This window comes from Gobio gobio (assembly GCF_949357685.1).
Source record: "Gobio gobio genome assembly, chromosome: 5".
In the NCBI taxonomy this organism is placed as follows: Eukaryota; Metazoa; Chordata; class Actinopteri; order Cypriniformes; family Gobionidae; genus Gobio; species Gobio gobio.
In genome coordinates, this window is record NC_137101.1 from 17032060 (window position 1) to 17051151 (window position 19092).

Here is a 19092-nt window from a genome sequence, read left to right on the forward strand (position 1 = left end):
AAAAAGGCAAAAGTGTACCTCTACTATCTATGGGCTAAAGGTACTTTACTGGTGATAGAAAAGTATATAATTTTAAGTATGTAATAAAACAGTATGGCAGTACTGGGACATACCACCATGTTATAAAAAACTATGTATGATAGTCCCCTTTGGTCCATTTATACTTGAAAAAGAGTCACAAACTTCACATTTTTTATAGTTCAAGGGTTGTGAACAACATTAGAATAAAAAGTATGATACAGAACTAGATGTTTTATGTATCGCATTTTTTGTGTTTGCATGTAAATATAAGAGACAGCCAACCTTAAAAATAACTGGATATAATTTAATATAATATAAATTATATAAATGTAAAAGGTATTTAAAGATTTACATAATTTATAAATATAAATATACTTTACTGTTTAAAAGTTTGGGGTCAGTAGGATTTAAAAAATAATAATAATACTTATACACATTAATTTATCAAATGTGTCAGAAAAGACTTTTATCATTTTTGTTATAAAAATATATTAAAAATAAATGCTGTTCTTATGAACTATTCATCAAATCATCCTGAAAAAAAGTACATTATCATGGTTTCCACAAAAATAATAAGCAGTTCTGTTTCCATCACCCTGTTTTTACGCACATTTTGAAGTATTGCATCAGAAACTGCAAATTTCGGGAAAAAAATCCCTCAATTCCCAAAAAAGTCTCTTGAAGTGATTTTTGACTTGCAAAAAATGCGAATAATGGGAGATGGAAACACATTTGCCGAATAAATTCTGACGTAGCGAACATTAAACCCACATGTTTCCACTGATGGTATCAATAGTGTTGCATAACATTTCAAATGTGGCCTCTGACATTCTGCAATGTCGTAGGCAAATGTTGTGAGTAAAATGTCTGGTCGCTACAAAATCCTGCTGATATTGTCTTTCCCATATGTATGGGCCATCGCCATCCACTTCGAACAACTTGATGGAAACGCACCTAACTAATTAGCATTTTTTGGAAACCCAGCTATTGATGATAATAAGAAATATTTCTTACGCACCACATCGGCCTATTAGAATGGTGTCTGAAGACTTCACAATATTACTGTTTTTACTGTATGTTTGATTAAATAAATGCAGCCTTGGTGGGCATAAGAGACTTAAAAAAAATAAAAAAATAATTCTGACCCCAAATTTGAATAGTACAAAAAAACAACAAAAAAAACCATCGGAAAAAGCATCGCACGCTTGTCAAACTACTTTCAACATATGATGATTTGGGACACACTACTCCTAATCTTGAATATCAGAACATTATTATATAGAACGGATAGTATGCAAATTGGTATTGGAGAAAAAAACCTAAGGGGGAAATAAGTTTTGCTGTTCAAACACATCATCTGAGGTTTTAACCTAATGCCAATGGCATTATGGGTAAAATATCCACATGTCAATACAGCTGAATGGCACCTTCACCATCTCTCTCTCCCATTCTCTCCCTCACAATCCACAGATCGGGCGTCAAAAAGCAGGACAGCTCTATAATATCACAGGCGTGTATATATTTATTTATGTCCCCGTGTAAATCCCTCCGTCCAGATGAAATGGTTTTTGGAAGAAAAGAAGTAGATGTGGGTCATAAATCACAGCGAGCAGGCTCTTGGACGACTGTGACACCGAGGGCTGAGAGAGACACACAGATATGAGATGCTTTATCACAGGAGGAGCGAGAAAGAGAGAGCTTCTGAATGAAAGACAGGGAAAAGGGACAGAAAGAGCACAGTGCTCTAAATTATCCCATGGTTCTGCAACCTTCTTTTTAACCTACGCTAGCAGATGAAGGACTTCCTATAGGTGTGCCGGTCTGTAGGGGATTTACTAGGCAAAAACCATTCGGGCACACTAGCGCAGGGAAGAAACGGCAGACGAAAGGCACAAAGACGCCCGTCCTGCTGCATTCAGCTTGTTAAAATACCAGCACACATTTCTCAAACAGTCTTAATTCTCTCAAATCAAGACTAATGAAATATCAGCCCACCGGCGCTGCGTATTTAGGTCCAGTGTTTTACAGTCGGCTCGGATGAACTGAGATCTCTCTCTTAACAGACATGTGACTATCCGTCATCATTATGAGCACTCGCAGTCTAACGGGGTGAAGAGGTTAAGCGTCCACTTCTGAAAAAACCACATGTATGTTCATTTAGGAGCTGACGGCGTGTGTGACAGGCGGACAGAAATCAAAACAAATGAAGCAGTTACGAAGAAAAATGATAAGCACTCATTTTCGTCGTTTTTAAAACACGATCCATCAGTTGCGAGAGGGAAGAGGAGATGCCACGGGCTCCGAAACCAACTCGCATCGTCCCATTACTTGTCGGGATGGAAAGAAAAGGGAGAACTTAAAAAAAGAAAGAAAGGTATTTGGATGGGGAAGATGAGCAGAGGTCAGATATACCAGGGTGAGAAAGGCAAGGAAAGACAAAAAAACAAAGATGAAGGAGTAGGAGGAAAGATAAGAGAATGATATATAGGTAATCAAGCCGCGGTAAAGATGTAACAGAGCTAAGAGTGTTCTGTCTGCAGTCTGGAGACACACTTTCAAGATGATGAGGGTTTGATAACCTGTGACAGCACCAGTCATAACTGTGAGTGTGGAGCTCCTCTTGTTGAGTGAGAAGGCCATTTACTCGGCATTGATATTCTTTGCTGTTCAGCCGTCGACTGACCTCTTTTAAAACAGAATACTTAGCTTAAATATTATGGCTGGTCTACTGCCATTCACTTATATTTCGCTGTAATAGCTATAATTGTGTTCTCTGAGACAGGTCAAGCTGTGCTTGAATAGGCAGTCAAACTTCATGGTCTTTTAAGAGTTATTTCTTCTAAAGAGCAGCCATTACAGTCTGAGATCTTGGTGTGTATTATGGGGTTTTTCCAAGGAGACGTGAGCGAATGCCAACACACAGAAATCTCAAAAATAAGGCTCAGAAATAACCTCTACACATAAAGGCAAATGCAGATACTAGGGATCCAAGATATAGTGGTACTCTATTGGTTATCATCTGATTTTAGAAATGTTATTCTCGTTTGCCCTATTTTTAAATTAAGATTCTATATTTAAGATTCTATCGTTGTTGTGCTCCCCTTTCCTGAACCATTTTTGCTTTGTGGCAGGGTTTGTTGGTGCTTTCGGCGGCGGACAGGGGTCAGCATGGGCATACGCAAAAAACTGTGATGCAATGTGTATTCTGACACCTTTCTATCAAAACCAGCATTACCTTCTTGAGCAATTTGAACTACAGTAGCTCGTCTGTTTGATCGGACCACACAGGCCAGTCTTCACTCCCCATGTGCATCAATGAGCCTTGGCCACCCATGACCCTGTCGCCGGTTCACCACTGTTCTTACCTTGGACCACTTTTGATAGATACTGACCACTGCAGACCGGGAACACCACACAAGAGCTCCAGTTTTAGAGATGCTCTGACCCAGTCATCTAGCTATCACAATTTGGCCCTTGTCAAACTCGCTCAAATCCGTACGCTTGCCCATTTTTTCTGCTTCTAACACATCAACTTTGAGGACAAAATGTTCACTTGCTGCCTAATATATCCCACCCACTAACAGGCGCACAGATAATCAGTGTTATTCACTTCACCTGTCATAATGTTATGCCTGATCGGTGTATATATGTGTATGCGTGTGTGTGCGTGCATTACATAACTCTACATTCACATGTTTCAATCTATACTTAAGGTGATGATACATGGGGCAACTTTTTTGAGCAATGTTGCTGGGCAATGTTACAAAGCAATGTTGCCTGGCCACTTTCTCATTGGGAATGGGCAACACATTTCTATCTGGATACTTTAGATCGGTCATGGGCCCTGTGTCTTACCTGGTTGCCCATTGACGGCAACATTGCCAAGTAACATTACTAAAAAAGATGCCCTGTGTATCATCACCATTAGACTTTCTCAATTTCAAGAATGCAAAGCATGGTCTCCAGGTCTTAATCACTTTATTAAAATAAAGCAAAACAAAATGGAAAATGTGTCTTTGGTGGTGTCACGTATTTGTGAGCTTGTAGCGGGAATCTCTTAAGTGAGAACGAGAGGTTTAAAGCTTACAGGCTTCCGTACGATGACCGCCCGTAGTAGCTTCTGGAATTTCTAATGGTTTGATTCTCTCAAGTCTGCATTCGATGGATGTTCAATATCAAGAACACTTTCATACATCCTCTGTACTTGCGTTCTTGAGTACTGGGATTGAACTTCGATGGTTGATGATGACAGTACGAGAACACAAGGACACAAGATGAGAAACGGCTTTAGTTGAACTATTCATGAAAAGCAGACTGATAGTTATGTGAAACTGTGGTGTAGTGCACTGGAACACTAATTCCAACAAGTGCACTTTGACCTAAACAGGACACGTTAATGGGCGACTAAACTGGTTGAGCAGAGGCATTTAAACCCATTCAGAGAACAGAAGATAGCAGAACATAGGGAGAGGTCAATGCTGTGAAACTGCTTTGGTGTGACCGAGTACGGCAACCCCCTGGGGACACAAGACAAACACACGGAGTGCATGCTTAAACACAGCATCACAGAGATGAGGCAAAGGTCAGCACTGACAGGTGGCTGAAGAAAACATCCCCTTCTTTCAGTGAAGCATTTATCTGTAATTCCTCCAGCATCCATGGCTGCATAGATCAACAGGCTGTGTGTGTGCATAAGTGTGTGGAAGAGCGGTTTCATATGTGCATATGTGTGTGTGTATTTGTGCATACCTTCTGCAGCCTCCTAAGATCAACATGCTTAACCCTCATCTCTAATTCCAAATTGATTATAACTTTTTACCCAAAATCCTAACCCAAACCTCTACTTTTAAATTTCTTACTTAAACCCTAACATTTTAACCTTCACTTAACCTCAAACCATATTATTTAACCCTAAATCCCAAACTTTACTTGCATCCATTTTTTGAGTCTAAATTCCCAACCTTAAACCATAAACATATCAGAAAACTATTGGACGATAGAAATGCCATTTCACTAAACGTTCCGTTCACCATGTCATCACTGTATTGCTTGGTTTCTCATAGTTCTGTTTGGGCTAGAAACGGTTATGAATGTCACTGCCATAACATTCAATCCGTTTCTAATAGAGCTGGATGATTTTTTTCATATGATTCCCACATGATTCTGAACAGACAACTAAAAAAAAAAAATGATACAATCATTATTTGAAATGTGAAATTTCTTTTAAAAGGTGATTTTCCGCTTCTGTAGACATCAGTGTTTATATCTGGACTGTAAACTTGTATCCCAGTACTTCTGAGAAAATCTGTATTATTGTAAAACAGAAGTAATTTATCGGTGCTGTTGATTTGTTCATACACTATATAGCCACACCAATCATTGAATTCAGGTGTTCCAATCACTTCCATGGCCACAGGTGTAAAAAAAGAAAGAAGAAAGAATCAAGCACTTAGGCATGCAGACTCTTCTACAAGCATTTGTGAAAGAATGTGTCGCTCTCAGGAGCTCAGTGAATTCAAGCGTGGTACCGAGATAGGTTGGACTCTAGAGCAGTGGAGACGTGTTCTCTGAAGTGACGAATCACGCTTCTCTGTCTGGCAATCTGATGGACGAGTCTGGGTTTGGTGGTTGCCAGGAGAATAATACTTGCCTGACTGCATTGTGCCAAGCGTAAGTTTGGTGGAGGGGGGGTTATGGTGTCAGTGGTTTGGCTTGGCTCCTTAGTTCCAGTGAAAATAATTCTTAATGCTTCAGCATACCAAGACATTTCGGACAATTTCATACTCCCAACTTTGTGGGAACAGCTAGGGGATGGCCCCTTCCTGTTCCAACATGACTCCGCACCAGTGCACAAAGCAGGGTCCATAAAGACATGAATGAGAGAGTTTGGTGTGGAGGAACTTGACTGGCCTGCACAGAATCCTGACCTCAACCCGATAGAACACCTTTGGGATGAATTAGAGCGGAGACTGAGAGCCAGGCCTTCTCATCCAACAGCAGTGCCTGACCTCACCAATGCGCTTCTAGAAGAATGGTAAACAATTCCCATAAACACACTCCTAAACCTTATGGAAAGAGTTGAAGCTGCTATAGCTGCAAAGGGTGGGCCAGCTCCATATTAAAACTGTAAATATATAATATCAAAGGTGACCAATCGCAGATGTTTTTCCACACATCATAGGCCTAACCCTACATTTGTCCAAAAAAAAAAAATCAGAGGTCACTGATTGGTCGATATTAATGTTATTCGAGGACCAACAAAGGATGTTGATCAAGAAACATGCTTTAACTGGGTTAGATGTAAGTACAGATGTAAAGTCATTGCAATTACACCACCACTTTGGTGTTCATTTAATAAATAAATAAATAAGGATAAAATTAAATAAATCATGTTAAATCAAATAGGTATTTTTAAAGTAATTAAACCATTTGACCTTAGATTTTTCCAGAAGTCAAACCCACAAGCACATCAAAAGCTTTCAGCTACTGAGCGAATGAAGACGTTGAAGAGACGATCATTTACAACTTCAAGTAAAAGATTATCATATCAAACTCATGTTAATTCCATCAATTATGCAGATTTGGACCTCCATCTCCAGGGCAGTTTCAACTTTCAGGAAATCAAAAGGCTCAGACAAAATATACTTAATCCTTTTCACTCAACCCAATTCCTGATCGGATCTTATCGCCCGTTTTCCCTTTAGAGGGCAGATATTGTTGGAATATCCATTTGGGAAAAGCAATACAGAGAGACGCGTTTCTAATGTACAACCTAAACACACACACACACACACACACCTGTGGCCCATCATTCATATAATACAAAAATGTATGTTTCTTTTCTTCTTTCTCACGCACATGCAGTTAAACCTCATTATTCTCGCAGTCAGTAAAGCTTGCGTCTTTCCTTGTGAAACATCCGACCCTGAAGACATTTCATTATATACAAAAAACCCTCTCACGCACGCTTTTCCCTCCACCCCGTAATCCAATCACAGCGCTGCTAATGCACCTCTCTAATGCAATCAGCCAATCAGAGCATTCACTGCGGCCCCGCTGGTCACATGACACCCCAGTCCAGGCCTGTGCGAAGAACCATGTCAGGCTAATGCTATTTTAATGCATTTCTTAATGCAATTTAGCATTAGCCGTGCAACCTCCCCCCTCCCGACTCAGATTCTGCCCCACTGGACACCACAAATCAATTTCTGACATTTCTAAAGAGACGATGATCCCTGTGTTGGCACTGAGGAAGAGGGATAATGACAGCCTAATGCGATTTGTGAGCGCAGGCTAGTCCTGAAACAGGCTGCCCTCACTTCACTTCCCCTTTACCAACATGCATTACTATTGGGGCTAATAGGCCACATTAAGACATATGGAGCCAAAATGTCCTATAATTGTAGGGCTCTTCAGTTACATGTTTCCAGCTACAGTAGCATAATGGCCAAGATTTTACATTCATGACAAGACTTTATAGAAGTTTGTCGCAATAGATGATGGAAACATCTTTAGTGCGTTTCCGAATGAGGTAGTGACGCATGATACCATACGTTTTTGAAGGTTCAAAGGGATCGTTTGCCCAAAAATGAAATTCTGGTCATCATTTACTCACACTCATGTGTTTCTTTTTACACCCGTAGGACTGTCCTTCAACCGTAGACCACAAAGTGAGTCATTTTATAGCAGGATATTCTCCATATAATGAAAATGAATAATGCCAAACAAGATTTTCAGTTAATAACACCTTAAATTTGGCTCTGTTCTCCAATATAGCGCACAATTCATATGGGCTATAATGGTGCCCCTAGTCTTCATTGGCTCCTTGTATGGAAGTGAGCAGCTTGGGCTTTCTCTAAACATCTAGTTTTGTGTTCCAAAGAAGATACTATGTCATACAGGTTTAGAAAATATATGAGGTTGAGTAAATAATTTTCCAATTCTCATTTTTTAAATGAAACCTATACCTTTTAAAGAAATAATTACAGCCTTGTGTGCCTAAATAAATGGGAACAGAGAGATGCTAGAACAAATGCTCATTGTGTGTGATCACATCTAAATACATGCATCTTACTGATATAAGCTGTATATAAGCTGTATTAATGTTGGATTTTAAGCTGATGAATGTAATGGTGTGTCATTCTGAACTCACTTGAACTTGGCGTTGACCTCATCTGCTGCCTTGTGATAGTTCTCATTGGTCACCTTGTAGAACTGGGCACTCTGAGGAAGAAAGAGAGTGAAAATATGTCAAAATAAAATATTTTCTGAAAATCACTTTGCTTTTCAGAATTAAAATCGATGCTTGCATGTGCATTCCTAATCCTTTTTCTGTCTCCCGCAGTATGAACAGAAGAAGGGGAACATTTATAGACATAAAAAGCTCCCAATAACACAATGTTCAAAACAGCAGCAGCTCCAACCCAACTGCGTATCCACCTTTCTGTGCTACCAGTACAGCACAAGAACAAAACAAAATTCCAATATAAATTTAAGCATTTTTGGTTGTTGTTGTCTGGAGTGCAGAACAAAGAGTTTTGCTGGCTTTTAGATTTAAAAAAAAAAAGGGAGGATATCAAAGAAAAAGTGTCAGCAAAGATGAAAAGGTCATCACACTAACAGATGATGGCAATCAAAAAACTTATGAGGATCTTAGTGAAGTGTGTCAAGAGTAGGTGGGTAAAAATGGATGTCCTTACAACCTGGAACGGACCTTGATAAACCGTTCAGGTCGGCGATTCGAAAAAATAACTGGCATTTCAAAGAAAATGGGCCGAATGTCAGATGGACGACTGAATTTGAGGATGTGACAACAAAAACTTGCTCAAGCTATATCCATAAAGCGAGTTCTCAATCACAGCGAGACAGGTTCATCTCACATTCACTGTCTCACACACACAATCAATACAAATGAAAGACAACAACCATGAGGATCAATAATTATATCTAAGGCTTTTAGTGAAGCTACTGTATAGCTTCTGATGGACTGCACGTCAAGTAGAAGCAATTTGTCTGGTGGTTATAAGAGATGTGGTACTAAAGTCCAAAATCAGCTTCCTGTCAAACCTACAAATGGCTGGTAGATAAGCAATTTGCATAATTTCCAATAGATAAAAAATTGTTACCAGCTAAATAGTTTACTTGCTAAGGCAAAATGTTCACATTTGCTGCTTGGCAAATGTAACTTTGGTCGCTGCATGGTACTATTACACTGTGGGACGTAAGAAGTTTAAGGGCTGACTCACACAGTTTTAAAGTTCTAAACTAATGTTTTATTTCCCCCTGAGTAGATGAGCCTGCCATCAAGCCTATTATTTGCACAACAGCATTGAGAGTTAAAGACGGCATCAGCTACGAACTTGACTCTGAGGAGCCTAGTATAAGGGAACAACAGCAGTGATTTTAAGAGCATGTTGTGATGATGTTAATCTGATGGGAGGAGTCAGCACTAATGAGAGCTACACACTAAGAGGAAGCAGGCCTGCACAGACACTGATTACGTGGAAAGTGAGTCGGACCTTCACACACACACACACACGATCTAAAGCCCCATGACCTGAGTGGCGGTGTAATTTAGGAGGTCTGCCTTTTCCCTTGATTAACGGGAGAATGGGATAGGTGCTGATTTTGATTTCAGAGTTGGGCCACATTGATTTAGAGGCCCCTCCATCAATCTGAGCGCGTTCGTTTACCACCCACATACACTTTCATGAAACCCTAAACCCTCATCTTCATCTGTCATGGCTTTCACATTTTAATCATTATTTAAAAAAAGTTGATTACCTAAAAAAAAAGCTGAAAAGTTTTTATTTTTTTTAAATATCATGCATTATTATTCAATAAATATTACGTTTTTGAAAACTTGCGCCACATGACATTTTACAACATGAACTAACCTTGCCTTGTTATGAAAATACCAAATAATCTAATATTTTAAGAGACTTGTTATCCTTAACACAGTCATGAGGGTCTGCAGGAGTCATCTCTATGATGAGTTGGTAAGACCACATGACTTTGTTGGTCACAGCACACGACTTTGATTTTGCTTTTATTATTAAAACACTTTTTCTGTTGGATCTCTTGACTTTGTTGGTCAGACCACATGACTTTCCAAGACAAATGTGTTTAATTATTATTATTTCTTAAATATATTTAAGAATAAACCACATGACTTCGTTGGTCGCACCACGACTAATGATTTTGCAAATAAAAATATTTAATTAATAAATAAAACACTTTTGTCAGTTGGTTGCAAAATTGGTTGCAAGTCATTTCTTATCATTTCATTATTTCTTGTAATATATTTTGTCATACACTTTTGTCTGAAAAAGTCATGTGGTTTGATTAACTAGAGAGGCTTTGATTTTTACAAAAGTGTTTTATTATTCTTTCTCATTTATTTAAGAGATAATACAACTTTTTGTCTGCAAAACCAAAGTCATGTGGTATGACCAACAGATTAATTTGGTCAAACTAACTTATATAGAGGTTTTGATTTTGCAGACATAAGCGTTTTATTTATTCTTACAGTATGTACTGTATATATAAGAAATAATATTAAAACATGTTTTCCTGCAAAAGTTTTTATAAAATAAAAGTCTGCAAAAATAATAAGTAATTTGGTCCCACTTATAACAGAGAGGCTTTGTTTTTACAAGTGTTTTATTATTACTTTTCATATATTTAGGAAATGGTAATAAAACACTTTTGTCTGCACAAAGTCATGTGGTCCAAACAGACACGCGTTATAAAAATAATACACTTTTTGTCTGCAAAATCATGGTCATGTGGTGTGACCAACAAATACATGTGGTCCAACTAACTTATCATAGAGGTTTTAATTCAGCAGACAAAAATGTTTTATTTCTTCTTATGTATCTTTAAGACATAATAATAAAACATGGTTGCCTGCAAAAACAAACTCATGTGTTGCGACCAACAAAGTCATGTGGTCCAACAGACAAAAGTGTTTTAATAATAAAACTCAATTTTGTCTTCCAACAAACAAATCATAGAGAGGACCGCTTTTATTTATATTTATATTTATATATATATATATATATATATATATATATATATATATATATATATATATATATATATATATATATATATATATATATATATATATATATATATATATATATATATATATATATATATATATATATATATATATATATATATATATATATATATATATATATATATATATATATATATATAAAGTTATATTGTTGCAGTTGTATCACCCGCTATTATATTGTTGCGGTATCAATTTGCTTAGCAAGCACAACTAAAAATTCCCAGTCTTTACCTGTTCTACTGTGAAGCTGTGAAGCCCCTCTCTTGCCTTCTGTTTACAGGCATCTTAAAATAAAACTTTATTTAATCTGAAGCACACAGGGGTGTTATGAACTAATGAAAGAATCTCATAAAAAACTACTCCTGCTACTGACGGTGCATATAGGTGGTGTTTTGAGAAACAACCCCATGTTCAAATTAAATCTCGCAGGCTTTATAATGAGAGATCTGAGCAGTGGTGCAGTAATCAGCAGGCTGTGTTATCTCTCACAGACCAGAGAGGATGTGGAGGGAAACCCCCGCTGAGACAGCCATTATGGCTCAACAGCACGGCGGCCATATTGGCTCCGCAGTGCACAGGCGGAGGCGCGAGACAGAGCTTTAACAAATCAAAGCTAGCGACTGCAAACAGGGAAGGAAAGCAGAACAGAGGCCTGTGGAGTCAATCCTTCCACCGCTACCTCTTACTGCGGGAGACTGTGAAACAAAACAGACGAGTGGAAATGTCCCAAATAAACACAAATGCTGGAACTCAATGGCAAAATCCTTTAGTCCAAGCATAGAAAACATTTTGAGAGTGACATATTGGTGACATTTTACAACTCATAAAGAACACCACATGGGGTTGGAATGACAACGCCACGAGCAAATGATAAGAAATGTTTAACTATTTAAATTTTACAATGCTTGTGGCTGAAAATAAAAACAAGGGGGACATGACTGTGAGTGCAAAGCTCAAGCTGTGTCTCTTGTCTAGATTAAACTCTGCTAATTAAATTAACGAGGTTTCGTGCGGAGCTAGACGTAGTCCCTTTCCAGTGTCGCGTCTACAGGGAGGAAGAGATAATGACCACACATTGATCTCAAATAAAACAACTCGCACTCTTCACTTAACAATGCTGTCAGGAAGCATGGAAAACAGAGAGAGCGAGAGAGAGGTCTGCATGCAGAGAATAGCTATTTACATTCAAATGCATGTGTAGCATCACTACGAGTTACTACGACTACAACATATAGTGTTGCTAGGTAACAGCCCCCGAGAGTCAGGACCAGCTTTGAATGTGAAAGTTGTAAGCAAAAGTGGCGCTACATCATGTGATTAAAAGTTTTTATTTTGACCAGTGAGAATTTCAGACAGAATTGTTCTGAATCTTGAAAATCTGACTCTGCACCCTCAAAAATGGGGTTTGGGAATTGAGAATTGGTTCTGCTTTAGAACCCGTTTCATCAAAATAAAATATTAAAATAATAAATGGATGGATGGATGGATGGATGGATGAGCGAGTATATAGGTAAATACATACTGTTATCTGGTTGTCCAATGAATGACAGATAGGGAGAAACTCACCATTCAATTATGAATTATTAACAAGCAAACAAACAAATAAATAAATAAATGTTATCTGCGTGTCCAATGAATGGCAGATGGGGAGAAACTCACCTTTCAATTATTAACAAATAAACAAATATATTGATGATATTATTATTTAATACAAATTATTAATTAGTTAAATTACACACCATTATTTTGAAATCCCAGAAATTACACACTTCAACACCAGATTCATGCACCATAGTGTTTTTTTATTTTATTATTTATTTAATAAATGGTACTTGAATTGAATCTAAGAGATATTAAAATACATTACTCATAATATTGTTAGTTTAGTATTGTTTTCAGTATTGTTTCAGTATTGTTTTGACAGGTGCAATGCACTATGGGGATTTTATCACTGAGCCTGACTGGCTTGGTATGTGATCAATGTTATTATGGTTTAATAACAAAAAAAGAATGACGTGTTAAAGTAAGAAGAATTTCTAATTATGAGCAGGCTAACATCCAGCCAAAGCCACTGCAGTCAAGTGCCCTTGAGGTCATTTAAATTCCATTGATCAGGCTAAAGCGAACACCTCAGACTACAGCTCTACACTGTAATCATGAAGCCTTAGGAAAAAGACACAACTTCTAATAACGCAATTGAGTCTACAAAAAAAGAGAAAAGAAATGGTGAAAAAAGAGGAGAGCGGTCAGTTGGAATATGAGATTGTTTCACAGAGACTATTGAGTGAAAATCTGAGGCGTATATATACGTACAGTTCATATATAGATATTGTTTCAGAGGCAATTTGAGTGGCCACGGCAATAAGTAGGCTGGAGGTGGCAGCCGCCGTCTCAGAGCTGTGACGGGCTGTCACACGCAGGCCCCTGATAAACGAGCAAACTGAATTGAAAGAGACATGTAATATATATCAGCGTTTTATTCTCTTCTCTCTCTTTATCTCTCATTCGCTCTCTTTTTCTTTTTCGTTGCTGGCACTGTTACAGTCCAAAGGCGAGGGAAAACTGCAGTAGAGAGGAGAGACGAGGAGGAATAGAAAAAAATAGAAAAAAACACCATAATATTGTGGTACTTTCAAAATCAATCCTGCCATTCCCAGAATGATTTGCAACATTGCTGCAAACCAAAATATAGCCACATTCTTTCTCTCCTTTATTGTAACACAGAAGATTTGAAAGAACCTACTGATATATATGATATATACTGATATATAAGATTTGAAAGAACCTACTGATAACCTACTGATATATATGTATATATATGTATATGTATATGTATATGTATGTATATATATATATATATATATATATATATATATATATATATATATATATATATATATATATATATATATATGTATATGTATGTATCATATATGTATGTATACATATGTATGTATCCACTACAAATAGGAAAAAGTGGCTACAATTTGCACAAGCTCACCAAAATTGGACAGTTGAAGAAATATATATATATATATATATATATATACACACACTATATGGCCAAAAGTATTGGGACACCCCTCCAAATCATTGAATTCAGGTGTAAAAATCACTTCCATAGCCAAAGGTGTATAAAATCAAGCACCTAGGCATGCAGACGCTTCTACAAGCATTTGTGAAAGAATGGGTCGCTCTCAGGAGCTCAGTGAATTCAAGCGTGGTACCGTGATAGGTTGCCACCTGTGCAATAAGTCCACTCATGAAATTTCCTCACAACTAAATATTCCACGGTCAACTGGTCCTAACAGCACAACGAGTTTGAGGTGTTGACTTGGCCTCCAAATTCCCCAGATCTCAATCCAAGCGAGCATCTGTGTATATATGTGTGTGTATATATATATATATATATATATATATATATATATATATATATATATATATATATATATATATATATATATATATATATATATATATATATAATATTATATTATATTATATTATATTATATTATATTATATTATATTATATTATATTATATTATATTATATTATATATATATATATACACACACTCACCTAAAGGATTATTAGGAACACCTGTTCAATTTCTCATTTATCCAATTATCTAATCAACCAATCACATGGCAGTTGCTTCAATGCATTTAGGGGTGTGGTCCTGGTCAAGACAATCTCCTGAACTCCAAACTGAATGTCAGAATGGGAAAGAAAGGTGATTTAAGCAATTTTGAGCGTGGCATGGTTGTTGGTGCCAGACGGGCCGGTCTGAGTATTTCACAATCTGCTCAGTTACTGGGATTTTCACGCACAACCATTTCTAGGGTTTACAAAGAATGGTGTGAAAAGGGAAAAACATCCAGTATGCGGCAGTCCTGTGGGCGAAAATGCCTTGTTGATGCTAGAGGTCAGAGGAGAATGGGCCGACTGATTCAAGCTGATAGAAGAGCAACTTTGACTGAAATAACCACTCGTTACAACCGAGGTATGCAGCAAAGCATTTGTGAAGCCACAACACGCACAACCTTGAGGCGGATGGGCTACAACAGCAGAAGACCCCATCGGGTACCACTCATCTCCACTACAAATAGGAAAAAGAGGCTACAATTTGCACAAGCTCACCAAAATTGGACAGTTGAAGAAAAATGTTGCCTGGTCTGATGAGTCTCGATTTCTGTTAAGACATTCAGATGGCAGAGTCAGAATTTGACGTAAACAGAATGAGAACATGGATCCATCATGCCTTGTTACCACTGTGCAGGCTGGTGGTGGTGGTGTAATGGTGTGGGGAATTTTTATTGGCACACTTTAGGCCCCTTAGTGCCAATTGGGGATCGTTTAAATGCCACGGCCTACCTGAGCATTGTTTCTGACCATGTCCATCCCTTTATGACCACTATGTACCCATCCTCTGATGGCTACTTCCAGCAGGATAATGCACCATGTCACAAAGCTCGAATCATTTCAAATTGGTTTCTTGAACATGACAATGAGTTCACTGGACTAAAATGGCCCCCACAGTCACCAGATCTCAACCCAATAGAGCATCTTTGGGATGTGGTGGAACGGGAGCTTCTTGCCCTGAATGTGCATCCCACAAATCTCCATCAACTGCAAGATGCTATCTTATCAATATGGGCCAACATTTCTAAAGAATGCTTTCAGCACCTTGTTGAATCAATGCCACGTAGAATTAAGGCAGTTCTGAAGGCGAAAGGGGGTCAAAGACAGTATTATTATGGTGTTCCTAATGATCCTTTAGGTGAGTGTATATGGTCCCTACTCTTTTTTAGGCCGCGGTCTTGTGTAAAACCCAAAGCATTTATCATTTATGATGTCTAACCAACAAATCATGATTCACAAACCCAATGGGCTTAGACACACTAGTGTCCAGCTGAGTGTCTCTCTCTCAGAAGGGGTGATGTCTGTGTATGTGTTTGTGTATATGTTGACACAGTGCCGGGAATATTGAACAGAGCTCGATAAGTGATTGATGAAGCTGCGAGTGGTCAATAACGCCTCTGCATGCAGAGCTGAAATGCCGTGAAAGCTGTCCTTGTAAAGAGACAGAGAATCTGCCGTGTGCAAGATCAGCTAGTTTCATGGACACAAGATAAGTCTAATCACTGACTTAATGGAGCTTTAAAATAATACTCTGGGTTATTTTCTAATAAGACTGCATCTGTGGCATGCTTTCGATAACCACAGACTTGTCCTTTATAGTGTGCAAATTAACAAAAAAGCAGTTACAATAAATCATTCATAATAGATGTTTTCAAGTAGACACCCGATGCACCCGAGTGGCGTGGGACAAGCTTTGATAGGCGAGTACGGGTTCAGAAAGTAAGACAATTATTTGACTCCTGCGAAATAGAAATATCTCAATATAAATTATCTAAAAACAATCTGTCATTCATCTATTGCACAAAAGTAACAAGAGCAATATAAAATATAAAAAAAAAAAAACATAATTTATAGAGGTAAGCATAGGCGTAGCGTGTGTAAGTACTGCTTCTTACATCTTTTAAAGGGAAAAGCTGCCCATAACTGCTGGTCTAGGATCAGTTTTCCCCATAATAATAGCATATTTTGGCGGGACATTTGGCAAGCATTCCAGTGTGTATCTGTGTTTGCGCTCTGGAGAGCATCAAAGGTTTCTATTTACAACATGTTTTGGTAGCATTGAGCAATGTAGCCAATCACAAACATATCTGTTGATTTCTTGAACGCAATGGCCAATCAGAAGCGTTTAAGGGCTTTGCTTCTGGTTCCGAAACAGGGACCTAATTTGTTACAATGTTGCATTTTCTTCTTGGTTCGGTTTGCTTTCACAAGGCAACCTTTCAAAGCATGCCAAAATTTGTTTATGCAAGTCACATACAAGTACAACTGTCCTCTTATTGGTCACTACTGCTATATAGCTCATTTCCCGTTCTTAATTATAATATAATTTGGTTCGTTGGTCCGTTGGGTCGGATTGCTTTCACACCTCAAGAGAACCGTTCATTCAGGCGGTCTCGGAGTGATTGTTTTGGTGCGGATCCGAGTGTGAATGCCATGTTCACGTATGCCTAAACGAACCCAACCAAGGGAGAAAACGCACCAGGTTCCGAAACAAAAGCACCCTAAGTTAGAATCCACTCACTGGTCAAAACGGCAAGTTTTTGTTCAGTGCTGCACGCTCGCGAATTCTCTCTTTATAACAAACGAAGTGTAGACAATATGTAAACAAATGATTAATTGTGCAGTGTAGACATTATATTATAACATAGCTTTGTATATAGCAATTAACTAAAATGAGTGACAGCTTTTTTTGCGATTATAAAGGGAGCGCACTTTGCGTGCTTTATGTCATCCCAAATCATGCATGCAGTAGCCATGCTTGCGTTTCTGTTAAAATTAAAGGGATAGTTCACCCAAAAAGTTGTTCAAAACCTAAATTAATTTATTTCTTCTGCTGAACACAAAAGAAGGTATTTTGAAGAATGTCTGTAACCAAACAGTTGATGGACCCCATTGACTTCCATAGTATAGTATTTTTTTCCTCCATACTATGCAAGTCAATGGGGTCCATCAACTGTTTGTTTACCTATATTCTTCAAAATATCCTCTTTGGTGTTCAACAAAAGAAAGAAATTCATACAGGTTTGGAACAACTTAAGAGTGAGTAAATGATGACACTTACATTTTTTTGGGGTGAACTATCCCTTTAACATTGGTTTGTGAATGTAGATGCTTTAATAACAAATAATCTATCAAGAGCGTTTCTGATGGGATGTGTAGGTTGTGGCTAGGCTGCCTAACTTGAAACTATTTCATGGAAATTTCATGGACGTACTGAAATAAATGTATGTATACATTTACCTGTGGGCTTAAAGTGCTAGCTATCGAATTAGTCTTAGTAAGACGAAAGATTCTGCCATTTCATTCCATGTTAGTTTTTTGCTAATACTAAAGTATGTGAATTGCAAACAAGCAGCATGATATGGTTACAGAGGGCTAAACTGTTGGGACACCTATGGACACACAACCTACACTTTTAAAATGGGTCAAGAGTAGATATCTACCATTTATGCACACACTTTCACACCCCCTTCTGGGAGCTTAGTATGTGTATGTCCGTTTGAGGACGAAGAGTCTGAGGTGAGGAGAGGTGTATGCCTCCCATCCCAGAGGCTCAGAGGAGGATCTGACCATGAGCTGCAGGAGGGTGTCAGTTTGAGGACACAACAAATGAGTGCGCAAGGTTGCCGAGGGGCCTCAGCAGCACATTACAGTTCAAGACAACCTGCCTCGCTATGGTATTGTAAAGCAAGACAGCCTGTCTCACCTCTGCCTCTATAACACAGGACAGGCTGACTCACATTCTGCCTCTATAGCTCAGGACAGCTAAACCGCACATCAGTGAGTTACGGCTATCGAGAATTAAGGTTATCACATCACGTTAGTGATAGTGCTTTAGCGTTCATCACTATATATTCTGGAACTGTGGATAATGTAACTGCAAATGTATAGGTCATACCCTTTCCTGCAGCTTGACCACTTGCTCTCTGTAGAAGGCGTCCTGCTTCCGGAGCTCTTTGTCTCTCTCCTCCAACTGTCTAGCCTGTGGAGAACACACATATACACACACAATTGGATTCAATACAATTTCAGTACACTATAGAAAGAAAAAAACCTCACAAAGAGTTTCTAGCATCAGTAGACAGCAAAAAGAGATGCTTAGCAGGATGTTCACACTGCTCTTTTTCATACAATGATAGTAAATGGGTAGTAAAGCACCAAAAATGTTATATAAAAATAACAAAACAGTTGACTATATTCGAAGCTTCTGAAGTAATTTGATAGCTTTATATGTAGAATAAATGTAATAAATAATAATAATAATTTTTATATATCTTGCACCTTTCTTATACTCAAAAGGGCTACAATCATAATGCATACAAATACAATACATGGTACATT

At 38.0% G+C, this 19092-nt stretch overlaps 1 protein-coding gene across 4 annotated transcripts in view; it reads right to left on the reverse strand.

Annotated features, from left to right (window-relative positions):
* Positions 1-19092, reverse strand: part of chchd3a (coiled-coil-helix-coiled-coil-helix domain containing 3a) — an 88190-nt gene that overhangs the window by 9881 nt on the left and 59217 nt on the right. For all 4 annotated transcript variants that reach the window (XM_079817590.1, XM_079817589.1, XM_079817588.1 and 1 more), the window contains 2 exons: positions 18650-18733; positions 8174-8244 (listed from right to left, as the gene is read on the reverse strand). In XM_079817590.1, coding sequence (XP_079673716.1) covers positions 8174-8244; positions 18650-18733 — 155 coding nt within the window. The remainder of the gene's footprint in view (positions 1-8173; positions 8245-18649; positions 18734-19092) is intronic.